Raw genomic sequence first — 14,342 nt, forward strand, 5'->3', positions numbered from 1 at the left:
CACATTGTCCCTCCGGAGCCTATTTTCCATTTCGTCCATTCTTGTTCTATATCCGCTGAACTGCTCCTTCAGGCTTTCTACTTCTTTAATTAGGAAGGTTGAATCATCTTCTAATCTACTAGTCCTTATCTCAAGTTCTGTCGTCCTTTCCACCACTTTCTGTAGGTCCTGCCTTACCACCAGTAAATCCTCCTTCACTCCCTTCATTTGGTTACAAAGTTCTTTCAGTGAGATGTTGCATGCATTTACGGCCAGTAGCACGTCCTTTATAGTTGGCTCTTTTTCTAACGGGGGGGAGTCGCCTGCTGTCGTTTCTATATACTGTTCCCCTGCGTCCGCATTTTTATTTACTGAGGATTTTGCCACTGCTCCAACCTGTGTGTTAATATTAATGTTTGACTGTCCCATACTTTTCCTTTCGGTCATTACACCTTGCTGCCCCTTTAACTGTCCTTTTTTTGGAGGGGTCTGAGATGACTGTACCGGGTTATGAGCATACTGTTCTAACTTAGCTGCTGTGGCGGACTGTTGCGAGCTTTTTTCCCCCCTTTCTTTTGCAGAGCGCAGATGTTGCATCTTACTTTCCCTTTCTCACCTCTTACTTCAGAACAATCAGAACAGAACAGTCCCGGTTATAGCGTGTTTTTAAGAGGGTTTTGACCCGACCGCACACCACACAATAATCACTGAATGCAGTAGTAGCCGTGTGCCAATGTTCATTTCAAGTATCACAGACACTTCCTATCACATTAACTCAGGTACCGTTTAGCCTGTTAATAATTAGCACAAACACCTTCCCTCAGTTGATAAATTAATGATGCACTGAGCTAGCCTTATAATCAGTCCACAGGCCACAGGTTCAGATATTCCTGGAAACTGCTTACAAAAATGTTCGGGTTTTTTTTCCTTTTCCAGGAGGTATTCCTTTACGTGTGTTACCCAGGCTAATAGATTAGATTAGCAGACACATACACAAGGCGAAGGGATCCGGGCATCCAGACATCCAGAGGAGACAAACTGACAGGAGAACGTAAATGTTTCTTACCCCCTTCGGTGCCCTCCTGATTAAGTACTACCAGTCCACAGGCATCACAGGCATCACTGTGTCCCAGCTTTCTCCACCAGATCACCACCTACAATGCCCCTCAGACTGCCGGTTTCTTCCTCCCCTCAATCCCGCCGCTTACCTCCTTCCTCCTGTTGCGGCTTGCCGGGGAGCGGGGGAGCCTTCGGTGGTTTGATGTGAGCGGTGTCTTCTCAGTAGATGGTTCGGCGTTGGTCGGAGGTACTCGTGAGCTCGTACTTCACTTCGGCCGTCGGGACACGGAACCCGGAAGTCAGCGGGGATCCCCGAGAGCTTGGCACGATAAGGTAGTGTCACGCCGTCGCTCCTCCTCCCGTCCAGTGTCCAGCTATGCTGCTCAACTCAACTCCAGCCCTCCTTGCACTGCACTGCACCCGGCCGTAATTTTAAGCGCTCCACGCTTTCGCCATGGGGGCTTGGGAGGGAGACACACACGGCGGCTTCCTCACACACTCACTCACTCCGCTCCACCCATCCGGCCACGCCCCAACAACCTCTTGGCTGCATCTCTGATCAGTCTTCTCCTTGTCTGAGCTGAAAGTTTAGAGGGACGGCCAGGTCTTGGTAGATTTGCAGTGGTCTGATACTCCTTCCATTTCAAAATGATCGCTTGCACAGTGCTCCTTGGGATGTTTCAAGCTTGGGAAATCTTTTTGTATCCAAATCCGGCTTTAAACTTCTCCACAACAGTATTACGGACCTGCCTGGTGTGTTCCTTGGTCTTCATGATGCTCTCTGTGCTTTCAACCGAAACCCTGAGACTATCACAGAGCAGGTGCATTTATACAGAGACTTGATTACACACAGGTGGATTCTATTTATCACCATCAGTCATTTAGGACAACATTGGATCATTCAGAGATCCTCGCTGAACTTCTGGAGTGAGTTTGCTGCACTGAAAGTAAAGGGGCTGCATAATTTTGCACGCACCACTTTCCAGTTTTTTATTTGCTAAAAAAGTTTAAAATATCCAATAGATTTCGTTCCACTTCACAATTGGGTCCCACTTGTTGGTGATTTTTCACAAAAAATTTAAATTTTATATCTTTATGTTTGAAGCCTGAAATGTGGCAAAAGGTTGAAAAGTTCAAGGGGGCAGAATACTTTCGCAAGGCACTATATATATATATATATATATATATATATATATATATATATATATATAATGTCCATATGCCCATGTCACTCCCTATGTAGTAATTGAGACAGGAAGTGTCCAAAGAGACATTGGCAACAATAAAAACTTTGGTTGCATCCAGGATGGCAAGAATGTGTGTCCTGGATTCAGGCTCTATGCAGAGCTATTCCACTAGGGGGAAGTACTGAGAGTCCTTCAGTGGTGAGGTAATGAGCCCAGCTGAAGCAAGTTGGCTCATTAGGACCTTTAGGGAGTTGCTCAATCCTGGAACCAGTTTTATGTCTGTGTGGACTGGGGGGCTTGAGACCTGTCTTGTGCGGTGAGACAAAACCGGTGTGGAAAACCTATAAAACAGGGTGCAGGAGGCCGGACAAGGCTGCACCTTGTTGACAGATAGGGATGATTTATTTTCATGTTTCTTTTTGTTTTGCTGTTATTTTTCAATTGTATATAGTGTAAATAAACTGCACCTTTGTTTGTAAACCTGCAATGCTGTTTACTGTGCCTATTTTTGTGTAGTGAACTCATCCAGGGGGTGACACACACACCCGCTGATGATGCAGTATCACAATATATACATAAAATCTAACTATGAATGTCCTGAGACCCATTTCCTTTCTTTCAATGTTTTTAACAGTTCTAGTAGTCCTGACAGAGATGATTATATGGAACCCATATTATGACCCTTAAAATTAAGAAATGTTTTCAGCTATTAAACGAACCAATTTCAACAAAAGAGCTAGAGACTGTTCTTAAGGAATCTAAACCACATAAACTCCACTGCTCAGATGGATTTCCCTTAATCTACTATAAAACTTTTTTGAATTTATTGTCCTTATGTCCTAATCCTTATTCTGAGCTTGAATGCAGTGCAGAATGTGCACCACTCCCACCTGGGAACTTTAAGAGCCTCTATCATAGTCATCCCCAAGGAAGGGAAAGACCCGACATAATGTGCTAGCTATCGCCCGATTTAACTTCTAAATGTAGATCTGAAACTCTTCACTAAAATGCTGGTGAACAGGATGCTCCCTTTCATCTAACGGCTAATCCATGTTGACCAGGTAGGCTTTGTACCAAACAGACTGCTGTAGTTCTTGTAGACATTATCAGTTGCGATCCTGAATGTCCCGGATGCATAGTGAGTTTAGCACATTTTTATGGGTAGATAGATCGCATAGACTGGGCCACTCCCTCTTGTTTATACCTATTTCCCAACCCACTCAAATGTCACAAGGAAGTACACATGGTCACAACATTAAGCTGGATTCACACCTATGCAGTTTTAATGCTTTTTGCATTTTGCAGATTTGCACTACAGTCCATTTAACATGGTTTCCTATGGAATACGTTTTGTAGTGCATATCTACAAAATGCAAAAAGCACAAAAAATGCATAGGTGTGAATCCAGCCTTAGACTGGTGTACCCATTGTCTAAAAAAATGCTGGATCCAATTAGAACAAGTATCCTCAGAAATCCCTTTGGGTTGCTCGTTATGGCTTTGAGAAGGGTCTCTAGCTCTATCTACAATCACACAGTAATAAGATACACTCTCAAACTTCTTCAGGAAGATGGGAAACACCTCATTGGTGATCAACACCCCTCACTTAGCATTCCTTAGCATTTCCCCAAGTTCCCTCCAGGCACCATGGATAAAGCAACATAATAAACCAAAAGTAATTATGCTTAAAGTGGGGTGCCCCTAAAAAATAAAAATAAAAATAAAAGTCAGCAGCTACAAATACTGCAGCTGCTGACTTTTAATAATCTGACACTTACCTGTCCCAGGGTCCAGCGATGTGGGGGAACGAAGCCCCCCCCTCGTTCCCCACTCTGCTCGCGGCGCCGTCATTCGTACTGTGGGCACCCGGCTGTGGCTTCACAGCCGGGCACCCACTACGCATGCGCGAGCGGCGCAGGGCGCCGTGATACGCCGCACAGTCATCTGGGACACGTGACAGGTCCCAGATGACTGTGTGGCACAAGGGGAAGTGATGTCACCAGCCCGGGCAAGGAAGAAGGCAGACTACGAGGGACCCCCTAGCAACAGGTATTTAGAGGTGAGTAAAACATTTTTTTTCCAATTATCTATTTATTTTTTTAAAGAATTTTAAACACTTTTATTTTTTGGTGGCAACACTACTTTAAGTGTCACTAGTGCAAAAATAAGAGTATAAATATCTAGAAGGCAGCTGCAAGTGCATAACAAAGAAACAATAATAAATAAATAAAAATCATAAAGGATCCACAAAATTAATTACACAAAAAATACGTTTTTCATGAGAACAACTTAATTATAAGTTCCACAGAATTATAAAGTGCTACGTGCAAAAGTCCATAACCAAATGAAAATGTGCAAATACAGCAGCCCAAATAATCCCACAGATGGACAGATTCTTCACCACTTGTGTGCACCCACAGTTGCAAACTGCTTACCAGATCCTCAGACCTCAAAGAGGTCTGGCTAGGCTTTAAGGAAGAAAACCCAAATGGATGGATGGATGCATGGATGATGGCTTCCCAGTATGTCAAACAGAGCTCATCTCGCCAAGATTAGCAATTCACTGTGTAATGCGATTATGTTAATAACAAGCAAGAAGAAGAAGATCTCTCATGGTGTAGTATTAAAACCAGTTTTTATTAAAATTAAAAATTTACTCACAAATATAAAAGGTATAATTCCAAATCAGCGCCTTGGCGGGTGTGATGACATCTCTGCTGTAGCTCTGCCTGTGTTTCAATGTCCTCACTGGGGCAACAGACAACAGTATACGCCACTGCCCCAGTGACAGTGCCTCATAGGATGAAAATCAATGGGTGGAGCTGCAGTGATGTCTGCACGCCCACTGAGGTGGAATATCAAAGTCATAATTGAAGCTGTATACATTAATCTCTTCCTGTACTACCCATCTTTTTTGTGTTCATTTGCTGAAAACTATTGTCTCAATGTCCTATCCTCCTTTTTTTATATGTAATTGTTATCTACTTTATTGCGCTTTACTATAAAGTGCATTTTCCTGAATGTAGCTAAGAAAAATTGAATGTGAAAAAAAAAAAAAAGATAAAGTATATCTAATCTAAAGTATATCTAATCTAAAGTATACCTAATGCCAATCTGTGTCTGCATTTGAGAGATTTCCATTTTCTTCCTGTCCAAGAGAAAGTGAGAGGAAATTCCTTAAAACTGGAAATCAGCCAGAAAAAAAGTTCCTAGCAATGGATTCTCCTATATTTTTATAGGGGCTCAAAATTATGGATTTAGACCTGCTATAGCTGTGGAGGCTGTACCAAGACCCCACTGGGCATAACAATAGTTGGGCTACCTTGGAATATGACACTTGGGCTATAGTGCTATCTGGGTTTTTATGGCCAGATTTATTCCCCTCTGTACCATTAATGAACTCGGGTTTTTCTCTGCACGGTGTCTTTTTGTGCATTGGGATTTCTTTAGAGGCACGTCACAAAGCATTTTCCATGTTTAGAGTATGGCACTTCCTCTTGTGTTCCTAGTTGAAACATTTGCATACTTTTTATAATTCCCAGCTATTTCCACTTTAATATGGTGGCAGAATGAAAATTTCTGCTGTTATCATCCACTAGGTGGAGTGTGCCGCATGTGTGCTCCATGTTCTTTCCCCAGCATTTTCTTTTTTAAATCAAATAATTTATTTTTATTTTTGTTATAATAAATATAAACAAATAATATGTCAGATTAATCCATAGGATAGTTTTGTTATAATACATATAAACAAAAAACAAACTAATCAATAATGTATCATAAAGTAAGAAAGCACACAAACCAAACAAACCTTATACCTCTCGGGCTCATATAACTTGACATATAATAAAGAAAACATAATGAAAGCATAAATGAATTATGCACAACAGCTTAGACTCCTCCAATATTGGTCATCAGTCTTTGGCAACTTCCTCCAGTAGCTTCAAATTGTCTTTACCTAATGATCTTCTACTCCTCACACTTCTGTCTCAGTCCTTTGCTCACCTTTATCTCTTCTACCTTCACTCCTATCTACTCGGTAAACCATCATATAGTTCATTACTAGAGTCTATCCAGCGTGACCATATTTTACCAAACCTTTGGGGTGTACCTCTATGTTTATATGTTAGTTTTTCTCTTTTAAGTATATAATTAAGTTTCTCAATCCATTGTTTATGGGTTGGAAGGACAGTGGATGTCCAATTTTGTAGAATAACTTTACATGCTAAATATAGGGATCTTATCCACACAATATGCACATCCGCTGGTAATGCGCCATCACGTATTATACCCAATAATGCACGTTTAGGCGTCCCTATTATCTCAGTCAAGCATAATGAATTCAAGGTTGTAAATATTTTTTCCCAATAGCGATGAAGCTTTGGACATCGCCTGAGTATATGGATGAGAGAGCCATTAAATAACGAGCATGTCAACTTGCCATCGGGAAAAACTATTTTTATATTTTTCAGTATTCTCCTTTTGTAGATTAGAATAAAGATCTCATATTAATCCTCGTTTCGTACAGGCAACCAAAGTTGCCATTGTTAATATTTTAGAGTGTTCATACTGTAATTGAATTTTTGAGCTTTGGATTCATAATGCATGACATATTTGAAGATATTGATAAAAGTTTTTGTTCATAAGCCGATAATGGTCTTTTAATATATTAACCACTTAACAACCGCCCTATAGCCAAATGACGGCTACAGGGCGGTTTCTTATCTCTGGGAGGCCGTCATATGACGTCCCCCCAGAATTCCGCTCTCGCGCGCCCCCTGGGGCGCGCACTCGAGAGCATCCGTGCCCGCCGGGTCCACAGGACCCGGCGCATCACGGATCACGGTAAACGGCCGCTCATAGTGGGCGTTTACCACGTGATCGCTCCGTCAAATGACGGAGTGATCACTTGTAAACAAACCGGCGTCATGTTATGACGCCGGCTCCTCCCTCCCCCTCTCTGTACCGATCGGAACAGCGGAGGGGGAAGAGATCGGTGTCAGCAGCAATGTGGGCTGCATCTGCAGTGCCCACATCGCTGCTCACCGAAAATTAACCCCTCAATTCCCTGCCATTACTCTGCATTACTCTGCAATACCCTGCAACACTCTGCAATACTCTGCAATACTCTGCATTACTCTGCATTACACTGCAATACTCTGCATTACTCTGCAATACCCTGCAATACTCTGCAATATCCTGCAATACTCTGCATTACTCTGCAATACCCTGCAACACTCTGCAATACCCTGCAACACTCTGCAACACCCGCCAACACTCTGCAATGCTCTGCAACACCCACCAATACCCTGCAACACTCTGCAATGCTCTGCAACACTCTGCAATGCTCTGCAACACCCACCAATACCCTGCAACACTCTGCAATGCTCTGCAACACCCGCCAATACCCTGCAACACTCTGCAATGCTCTGCAACACCCACCAATACCCTGCAACACTCTGCAATGCTCTGCAACACCCGCCAATACCGTGCAACACTGCAATGCTCTGCAACACCCTCCAATATCCTGCAATGCTCTGCAACGCAATACTCTGCAATGCCATACTCTGAGATACCCAGCCATACCCAGCCATAGTTGGTGATACCCTGCAATACCCAGCCATAGACACCCCCCCCCTCCCGCTGCCCTCCGGTGCTTGTACCGACTCGCCAATACGATCAAATCCAGAATCTTTTTTTTTTTTTTCAGGCTTCCCAGCTTAGAGGTGAGATGCGGGGTCTTATTGACCCCATATCTCACTGTAAAGAGGACCTGTCATGCCATATTCCTATTACAAGGGATGTTTACATTCCTTGTAATAGGAATAAAAGTGATCAAAAAATTTTTTGGGGGGGAAAAAAATGTCAAACTAAAATAAATAAAGTAAAATGAACAATAACATTTTTTTAAAGCGCCCCTGTCCCCATGTGCTCGCATGCAGAAGCGAACGCATACGTAAGTCCCGCCCACATATGAAAACGGTGCTCAAACCACACATGTGAGGTATCGCTGCGAACGTTAGAGCGAGAGCAATAATTCTAGCCCTAGACCTCCTCTGTAACTCAAAACATATAACCAGTAAAAAAAAATTAAATCGTCGCCTATGGGGATTTTTAAATAGCGACGTTTGGCGCCATTCCATGAGCCTGTGCAATTTTGAAGAGTGACATGTTAGGTATCGATTTACTCAGTGTAACTTCATCTTTCACATTATGCAAAAATTGGGCTAACTTTACTGTGTTTTTTTTTTTTTTTTAAGCACAAAACTGTTTTTTTTCCAAAAAAAAGCATTCGAAAAATTGCTGCGCAAATACTGTGCGAGATAAAAAGTTGCAACGACCACCATTGTATTCTCCAGGGTGTTTGCTAAAAAAAACATATATATATATAGTGTTTTGGGATTCTATGTAATTTTCTAGCAAATAAATGATGATTTTTACATGTAGGAGAGAAATGTCAGAATTGTCCTGGGTGCTCCAGAACGCCTGATGGTGCTCCATGCATGTTGGGCCTCTGTATGTGGCCACACTGTGTAAAAGTCTCACACATGTGGTATCGCCGTACTTGGGAGTAATAGCAGAATGTGTTTGGGGGTGTAATTTGTGGTATGCATATGCTGTATGAGAAATAAACTGATAATATGACAATTTTGTGAAAAATAAAAAAAAAAGTAAAAAAAATCTTGATTTTGCAAAGAATTGTGGGAAAAAATGACAACTTCAAAAAACTCATCATGCCTCTTACTAAATACCTTGGAATGTCTTCTTTCCAAAAAGGGGTCATTTGGGAGGTATTTGTACTTTTCTGGCATGTTAGGGTCTCAAGAATTCAAATAGGCCGTCAGTACTTCAGGTGTGATCAATTTTCAGATATTGGCACCATAGCTTGTGGACTCTATAACTTTCACAAAGACCAAATAATATCCACCAATTTGTACTTATTTTTACCAAAGATATGTATTAGTATAAATTTTGGCCAAAATTTATGAAGAAAAAATCACTAATCTGTTAAATTTTATAACAGAAACACAGAAAAATTCATTTTTTTACAGAATTTTCTGTATTTTTTCTTTTATAGCACAAAAAATAAAAAACCCAGCGGTGATTAAATACCACCAAAAGAAAGCTCCATTTGTGTGAAAAAAAGGACAAAAATTTCATATAGGTCCAGTGTTGCATGACTGAGTAATTGTCATTCAAAATGTGAGAGCACCGAAAGCTCAAAATTGGTCTGGTTATTAAGGGTGTTTAAGTGCCCAGTGGTCAAGTAGTTAAAAGAAGGTAAGACATCCCCTTCAGACATCTACAGAAATATTATGCCTGCCTTTTCCAGTCTAAAAATTCTGATAGTTTATTTAATTAATAAAGACAATAATTATCCCATATGGGCATCTGCTTCGTATATCCCTTATGTTGAGTAATATTGCGTATTACTTCCCATACTCTGTGCATCAAGTGGAAGGTAGGGAACCTTTTTTTATTATAAAAATGGTGAGCTACTATTATTTGGACTAAAGGGTGTTTTTTAAATTGAGATGCTATTATCTTTTGAATAGGGTCCTCCACGTTCACTACCTCCCAACTGTACCAATGTTGCAATTGTGATGCAATAAAGTATAATCTTGCATTAGGTATCCCAATTCCCTCCTTATCAATAGGCTGTTGTAGTATTTTAAATCTAATTCTAGGTTTTCCTCCACACAAAATCCCTAAAGACTGAGTCAATGGTTCTAAATAATCATAACGCCAGCCATATGGGGCAATTATGTAATACATACAACATCTGGGGCATCCACACCATCTTCACCAGACTCACCCTCCCCACCATAGACAATGGAAATTTACTCCATGTTTTATTAAATTGTCTAAATTTAACAACCAGAGGAAGTATAATCCTTTCTGTATATTCTGAGATGTTCAGTGTAATAACCACTCCCAAGTATTTAAATGATGTAACCAAGGCCATCTGGTGAGTCTGGTGCGGGTGTCCCACATGCTCGGGGTCTACAAATGCTTTCCCCAGCATTTTCAGCCTAGAAAAAGCACTGCCTTGTTATGGCTCGCGCTTTGCAAGTACTTTTGGAATCATCTAGTTCCTGGTCTTGCTCCACTGACTGCCTATGAATGTCTGCAACCCTAATAAACACCAGTTGCTTGGGTTTGCGAATAGGCATGCCATTGCCTCACTTTAAGCCTAGTTATTCTCTGCTATGCAGTGCAACATATCTTTACATAGAGACACAGAGAACACTGCTGTAATGGATGTTCTGAGCCCATACCCTCTTATTACAAATAGTAGCAATTTCTTGTTCTCCCAGAAGGGATTGATGCCTGCAACAAAGATACTGAAACACCTATTACTTTATTGTTCTCTGTGGAGTTTTATACTGCTCCTTAAATATGTCACATCCTCGCATGCATCCGCAAGACCCTTAATATACACATCAGATTTTTTTTATTACTATGTGCACAGTTATTCTAAAAATCTACTTATTAAGCCTAGTACACATGGGCTGAATGTTGGCCATCATCGGCTGGTTCAATAGTAACTGGCCGACATTCGGCCCATGTGTATGGCAGCCAGCCTGACAGAAGCCGGCTGTTCAGTCAGCTATTGTCGAAGGCTGAAAAAGGTCTGCCGACCAGCTACCAATCAGTGCTCTCAGCCAATGACCAGAGTGTTCCTGCGGGGGGGCCGTTGCCCCTGTCAGAACAAAATAGCACAGCAGGGGAGATTGCATACTAACATCGGATTGTTAGTACACCAGCTCCTACCTGAGGTGTCAGGTTTTTTTTGTTCAACCCGTAGGGTTGATCGAAAAAAGAAATAACAGTGTCTACAAGGCTTAAGGGTTCTTAGAACACTTTGCTGCACACTACAACTGAACTCACTACTGTAAAACTGTCTCTTAGACTGAGATTCATATTACTGTCTCTGGTTTAACTCCTCCACAGCCTTCCTCTGAAAAGCCAATTTTTAGCATGTCGCATATGTCTTAGTTTTACAAATTGTTATTAATCCTCTGACTGACGTGGTGTGTTCTACCATGTAATTAGGGGGTCAGACTGCTGTTCCAGGGAAACGGCCTTATAGACTACAAAGGCCTTCTAATTACATTCTGTTTGTAAAACTGTCCTTTATGAGAACTAGAAGCTACAGGTAGAATAATGCGATTTCATTTATAATGTGGAGGGGTGCTTTCCCTTTTCAAAGGGATTTAATTACATGTGGTCTCTGTTTACTGTGGAAGATCTGGTAATCCACCTTAACGAATACAACACCAACAGTTTATAATGTTCTTTAAATATGTAACTTACTAACTTGCCCTCTGTGCAATATGTACTCTTGGCCCCTGCATTTAGTGAAGTACTCACTTCTGAGCCGCGTATTCTGTGCACACTCCTTGTCAGATTTTATTTAAGCATGCCTTTTAAGCCCCTCCCAATGTTAGTGCATTTTGGCTACGCCCAACATTAATTGTGGTGCACGTAATGTAGCCTAATTCTTCTACTGAGTGTTCAGAGATGGCCCACATTTTTCACAACCCAACAATGACACTGATGTCCTCTACTCTTCTGTTCCCCTCAGTGGAAATCCTACATGTTTTCACTGAAAACCAGTGTTCTAAGCCCTGACAGTTCCTGCAAGAAATACAAAATGTTAGCTTCTTTCGATACATCACATTCCATCCCACTGTACTCTTGAGAGAACCCACATGATAATCTTGAAACTTTTCTTCCACAGCTCCCAATAATAGTGCTGGCTTTCCTTATCCAGGGGACAATGCTCCCCTAAGTCTGCTTCTTTAAAGAAGTCAGTTTTCTTGTCTCCCCGGATCACATTTATTTTCTTATTTGAGCATTAGCAGTCCTTATCCTGGGGATAAATCATTCCTTTGTGAGGAATCATTGTTTACTAATTCTTATGTACCTCCTTGGAACACCAGAAAACAGCATTCCCTGTTATCCCATGTCCCTGTTCCCCTTAGTGGGACATTGTAAGTCCAGAAACCTTAGTGGCACCTGATTCCTGAACATAGTTCCTAATGCTCTTTGTGCTCTTAAGCATTTCCCTAACCTTAATTCCTCTGCGATGACTTCTGCTCCTTACAGTCCAAAATGTACTAATTTCTAGAATAATATATTTTATACTCGGAGTGTTCTAACAGAAGCTAATCTCCTCTGCCAGAATACACCGATCAGTGGCTACAGCTATCATTAGGAAAACTTCTGTCAAGTGGAAGCAGCCACACATGGATTTAAATTTGTCCAGTCCCTGCTCAACATGTCGAATTTCAAATCATCTATGGTTCGCTTTGAAATTAAAGGCTAAAGATACCTTTTCTAGGCTTCTGACTTATCTGGCTTATTTTTTTATGAATAGATTTTGCCTGTCCTAGCCTCCTTTCCCTAATGTCAAAGGTTTGATATACCAGGCTTAGGCCTTTATACAAGTAATTTTCTTCTTGTTGAACACTTTATTTGTTGTTCTAAGCTCACTGCTCATTTGAGTACCGGTTTCCTCTTGAAGTTAGTCAATCTTGATCTGAAATGCCAGGTCTAGATATCTGATCCTAGATATCTTCCATTGATACTGTCCTTTTCCATATTTGGTAAATTCCCAATAAACCTCCAATCAATCGCTGATTCTAGTAAAATTTGACAATGGTTGGTTTTCCTAGTGGCTTTCCCCACCTCTCAGATGGACTGGCTTTGGACATCCCACATGTTATAGACTCTTTTACAATCCTGTGTCCTTCAACAAATGATAAAGAAATGTTTTGTACTTACCATAAAATCTCTTTCTTGAAGTCCACTGAAGCATAAAGGACCCACACCTGTGTGTTATTGGCCCTATATAGAACTTGCTTATAAAAGTGAGGCATTATGGTTTGAGGCAGGGTTATATGAGGAACCAACTTTACTTTTTAGTGTTCTGTTCAAACATTCTGTAGGCAGCAGTATAATCCATATGCCATATACTAATCTACAATTCTGCATCTCTCAATGAACTCCAAGAAAAAAAAGATTTTACACTAAGTACAAAAATCTTTTTTTTTTGGCTTTGGAAGCACTTTGCAGAGAGTGGGTATCAGCTTTGGTGAAGTAATGTATTTTTTTACCTTGTACATGGAAACCATCAACTGCATTTTTTTGCTCATTTATTAGAGTATTTCCAAGTTAGAATCAGAGCAGGTTTGATCCTAATTGGTGACTGAGGGTGAGTAAAGGAACCAAAGTAGACAGAGTTTGGTATCCTGTTGTACAGTGCATTTTTTGCATAATAAAAACAATTACAGCTAACATAACATCCTTGTATGCAGGAATAGGCCATATGTTAGTCACATTTATTTATTTATTTACCTTGCATCCTTCACAGGTGATGCATCTATAATGATACCCCGTAGCCTTGTCTCCACACACCACGCACAGTTCATCTTTATCTAAATAGCTGGGTATGTACCCTATAAAAAAACAAAAGGAACATTCATTAATTCAAATAGGTCGGAAGATAAAATGTCTAAATATGACACACATCAAACATTCTACCACAAAATAAGTCATTATCCATATTACCGTAAGCAATTTCAGATCAGGACATACAGGTTAACGTGCATGTATTTGGAATTTGAGTCTAAATTTTAAGAGCAATATTCAATGACAATTTATTACATAAACAAGGAGATTCTCAAAAACACATGGTGGTTATTTACAAAAGTTTGATGCTATATTAAGTGAAACTCTGGGCATTTCAACCATCCAGTTTTGTAAGAAAAGGTTTGAATAAAGTAGCCACAGGGTTGCCTGATTTCACCTCAGGCCACACTTTAGTGAATAGACATAATAGCTTTTATTTAAAATTCCAGTCCAGCCAAAACTGAGTTTAATAAATGTCAGTGACAAAACACCATTCACCAACATGCACTTATAACCAAAAAATAGACTGACCTTTTAAATTATAATACAAATGCAGTGATGTGTATTAAAATATAACCTCAATTTTAGTTTGGAGCAGGTCAGAATCAGAAAGGATAATAACATTTTAATTTCTGAATAATTGTCTGATAATGTAATTTCTGACTAGCTGTTAAGGTTTTCTAGACATCACTCTCTGCCCTAT

The 14,342-nt window shown here is 40.6% G+C and overlaps 1 protein-coding gene across 3 annotated transcripts in view; it reads right to left on the reverse strand.

Annotated features, from left to right (window-relative positions):
• Nucleotides 1-14,342, reverse strand: part of THRB (thyroid hormone receptor beta) — a 649,445-nt gene that overhangs the window by 37,262 nt on the left and 597,841 nt on the right. For all 3 annotated transcript variants that reach the window (XM_077491422.1, XM_077491423.1, XM_077491420.1), the window contains one exon: nucleotides 13,586-13,686. In XM_077491422.1, coding sequence (XP_077347548.1) covers nucleotides 13,586-13,686 — 101 coding nt within the window. The remainder of the gene's footprint in view (nucleotides 1-13,585; nucleotides 13,687-14,342) is intronic.

Source organism: Lithobates pipiens, unplaced genomic scaffold (genome assembly GCF_037356315.1).
Source record: "Lithobates pipiens isolate NorthernLeopardFrog02 unplaced genomic scaffold, aLitPip1_a1.2 Scaffold_19, whole genome shotgun sequence".
Taxonomy (NCBI): domain Eukaryota; kingdom Metazoa; phylum Chordata; class Amphibia; order Anura; family Ranidae; genus Lithobates; species Lithobates pipiens.